Here is a 3,859-nt window from a genome sequence, read left to right on the forward strand (position 1 = left end):
TGCTTACATCTGCAGGTCGGTCTATGCGTTTGGTAGAGGAAACGGCTCTTGAGGCTGAGATCCATAGTTTCGCGCCGATCATCACAGCCTTGAACGCGCAGATGAAGCCTACATTTTGGAAGGGAATGTATCATATGACAGTCGTGTTAGGAGAATGCTTTCGATTCGAATTGTTTAAAGGTATGGCTGCGTTTAAGGTTTCCATGTGAACAAGTCCGCTTACTGCAGTCGCTAAAAGCCCATTCATAAATATTAGCTGATTACGTGCCTGGGGGTGCCACTTATCATGCGACTTTTTGTACTCCTGGCGGCATAATTAATTTGAAGCGGAGGATTTCACATATCTCTCGTCACTAATTTTAGAAATCTGTAAAGCTAAATTTACATCAACGTTGATTTGCAGCGAACAGTCGCGTGAACGTATTAAGATTTTCGGGACCGAGGCTCATAATAAGTGAGGTAACAATATCTGAGGAAAAGAACAGAGCTTCCCCGGCATAAAGAAACAACCGGCCTGTGGCTGGACCTTAAGGAGGGCGATTGGGGACAGAAAAGGTTGCAAACAGAAGAGAAAGCTGCGAATGAAAAAAAGGAATGACAAAAAATTGTGGGGTCAGTTTTGTGCCGAAGTTGTCTGTAATGAGCTTAGTACAACAAACTCTTTTTGCGGAGAACTGTGCAGAGCCCAGGGTGAGGAACCTGACTCCCATTTCATTTTTAACTGAATTTATGTGTGAAGTTTAAGTTTTTACAGTATACAAGGGAAATGGCAAGTAAGAACTTAAACACATCACAAGTGGAAATAGGGGAAGGGGAGCGGGGAAGAGTCTTTGAGGAGACCAAAGCTGTTGGCATCGGTACTGCTTAGGCACGGCCGCTCAATGGCAACGCACTTGGTGCGGCCCGTCGCGTCGGCCGAGAGAGGCGTGACGCGCCTAGTTCCCATCGCCACCGCAGCAGCGCCACTGCTCCGGGACAGTTGCGGGCGGAGAGCTGTGCTCTCCGCCTTCAGCGGCCGCGCGGTCAGCGCTTGATTTGTTGCGAAAAGAGAGCTGTGTAGCGGTATTTCACAAAATATGAATGGTAATGCCAACTGGCGATTTGCTACTGATAGCAGTACGTCAGCATCGCTGCGCTTGTCAGCGACAGTTTGCCTCGGAAGGCACCAATGTTGGGTGCGCTTCTTCGAGCATTCGCCTGTTCAGTAACACGCGTTCGACACACAGGAAGCCGGTTATTCGCTATATTAACTTGTTGCATATATTATCTGGTTAGCATAAAAATGCTTGTTTTAAGAAGTCCGAACTCTGATCAGTCTGGTTCACAATTAGAGCCGATGGTTGACACTGTTTTACATTTCTGGACACGCAGAATTCTACAGCATTACAGTTCAGCCGGTTGACGGGTATACGCGGGAAATATTTTGCAAATGGGCACTACTAGCCTACATCAATGGTCGAAAAGAAAACACGACAACCAGAAGTCAGTAAGTTGAGTCCAGTTCTTTTCATTTCAAAGTTCATGTACACAGAATCTGAAAGCTTTACAAGCGCAGAACTTTTCTCGAGAGAGGTTTATGTGTAAGCAAAGTTTTTTCCACTGTAGAATTCAGGTTGCTAGCCCAGTTCGTCAACAATGGTCTTATCAGCTTGCTCAAAAATACTTTGCAGAGGTCCTCAGCGTGGTTGCGAGCCTCTTTTTCACAAGTCAACGCCGGACATTGTGTAAAATGAGGAAGTATTGCGGACGTCAAGGTGTTGCATAGCCTGCTGGTTCGTCTCACGTCCGAGCACTTCATGACCTTGGTGACAAAGGTGCATACAAGCTTACACAGGCCAACTGCTTCCATTGTTGGGTACCTTAGCCGTCCATCGCCAATGTTGCGTATCAATCCATAAATTGCTCCAGCTGGCCTCGCTGCTTGAAGAAGGAGTTTGCAGGAATCACAAGCCACCTGAAAACGAGCATAACAATGAAAAACGGTACTAAAAGAGTTCAGGCATATTTCAGTTTATATATGTATATGAATTAGTCATCTAAACAAAGGACAAATAAATGGAAGCCTAATCCAATTTTTTAAACTTGTAAACCAACTGTACCTTTTCCTCACATGCACGTGCAACGTAACCGGCCAGGTATACAATTGGTGCCAACTCTATGTCAGCTACCGGCTCACTCCACATAGTGATGAATTCAAGCTCACTCGAGAGCTCCTTGGCTGCAGATGAGATGGCAGCTGACAAGGCATAAGTTTTACCATCCTGGATGGGAAGTTTAACAGCTGCTTTCGCCTTGGAGTTCATGGGAGCATTTGCTGTCTTTGCTGCTTGCAGGATTACAACCTGCATAAAGAATGGCAAAATATGTAACTCCTCACCTGCCTAATTGTTTTTTTTTTACAGATGGTACCTTCAGCAGTTTTTCTGATGTGAACACTGCCGCCCGTGCGTCGACCCTGTCGTTTCCACCATTGAATTGTTTCAGGCTGCTGAAGAGCGATTCAACAGGATCGCTGTTAAGAGCTTGTGTCAGGATATAGCGGAAGCTGAAATACAAGAGATTCAGTGAAATGAAATGCAATAGTATGGGCGTGAAAGACTCCACTGAGAAGACACTTACTTGACGTGATCCAGGAGGTACTCAATTAGTGCCACTGTTGATCTTGTTGTCAAGAGCGTAGCTTCGTATGTCTCCTTGGTGAGTTTTTGTTTGGACCTGCCGCCTTGTATATGAATGTCCTCAACATAGCACACGAAGTCCAACTCTAACCAAAACAGTCTTTCGTCGTCAGATACAGTGAATGATTCTTCCTGCTGTTTCCATGGCTTCATTGAAGCGATGTTGTGTAGAGCGTACCACTTTGCTATCATCCTCATAAAGGTGATTGTTGCAGAGCAGTCTTGGAATTCAGACGCATCCGGGTGGCACTGTGAGTTTTCTTGAAGGTACTGGAGAGTGGCAATAACAGGTGGAGAAAATATTTGCACGGCCCTGCGCACTTTCATTTTTTCGAGGTTGTTTGGTTCAACATAAGCCCGTGTAAGGAACCTTACGGGCTTAACGAGGAGTTGAGTTTGAATTTCAAAAAGTTTCCTTAGGTAGAATCCACCTCGAATGGCTTGCCTTTCATCTACCATTTCCCTTTCCAGGAAGTTGTCGCGGAGATTCTTGATTAAATAGTTTGAATCAAAGGACAAGAAGAGTGGATCGCCTTCCCTAAAAGGGTGAGGTACAGCGTGGGCAAGTGCACCATCCTCTGAAAGGCTTTTGAATAGGGAAACATTAGTTTGATGGTTGTCCATCACAATTCTAGCAACACGAAAACCAAGTTCTTCCACTGTTTTCATTACTTCCATAGTCATAGAATGAAGCTTGTCATTTTTCAGGCAGCGGGTGAAAAAATAGCCGACTGGTATAACGTAAGGTGTCGACAACCCTCTCAAAACAAAGCACAGCAGGCGATTTGCCACCTGAGGGACTGTTGTAGCATGCTCTGTAGAGCCGACGTCTACGAGGCCAAAAACCTTGTCAACATTCCGGTCATAGATTACTTTTTGTGCAATCGCCATTTCATCGATGATGAGTGAACAGAAAGCCTCTTGCGGCACACTCAAGCTTTCGTACTCAACACGAAGACGTTCTCTGAATAAGGGATGTGACTCCAACTTGTCCTATTGAATGACCCACATATTTCTGTAGTGTGGTACGACACGGTAGCTTGAAAAGGCTTCTCGAGCGAACTTGCTCATTGCCCTTGCTTGAGCACGCTTTCCATAACACACACTCTCTCAAGACAGGTTCATTGTACACTGATGTTTGCTTGCAGCAATTAGAAACCTGATTTTTGATGTAGAGAGCT

The 3,859-nt window shown here is 45.3% G+C and overlaps 1 protein-coding gene across 1 annotated transcript in view; it reads right to left on the reverse strand.

Annotated features, from left to right (window-relative positions):
- The window catches only part of LOC144123771 (uncharacterized), a 29,385-nt gene extending 25,816 nt beyond the window's left edge, over positions 1 to 3,569 (reverse strand). Inside the window, exons 1-4 of the mRNA XM_077656528.1 lie at positions 2,620 to 3,569; positions 2,410 to 2,545; positions 2,100 to 2,342; positions 1,664 to 1,954 (exon numbers count right to left, since the gene is read on the reverse strand). Coding sequence (XP_077512654.1) covers positions 1,664 to 1,954; positions 2,100 to 2,342; positions 2,410 to 2,545; positions 2,620 to 3,569 — 1,620 coding nt within the window. The remainder of the gene's footprint in view (positions 1 to 1,663; positions 1,955 to 2,099; positions 2,343 to 2,409; positions 2,546 to 2,619) is intronic.
- Between the last annotated feature and the right edge of the window lie 290 nt (positions 3,570 to 3,859).

This window comes from Amblyomma americanum, chromosome 3 (genome assembly GCF_052857255.1).
Source record: "Amblyomma americanum isolate KBUSLIRL-KWMA chromosome 3, ASM5285725v1, whole genome shotgun sequence".
In the NCBI taxonomy this organism is placed as follows: Eukaryota; Metazoa; Arthropoda; class Arachnida; order Ixodida; family Ixodidae; genus Amblyomma; species Amblyomma americanum.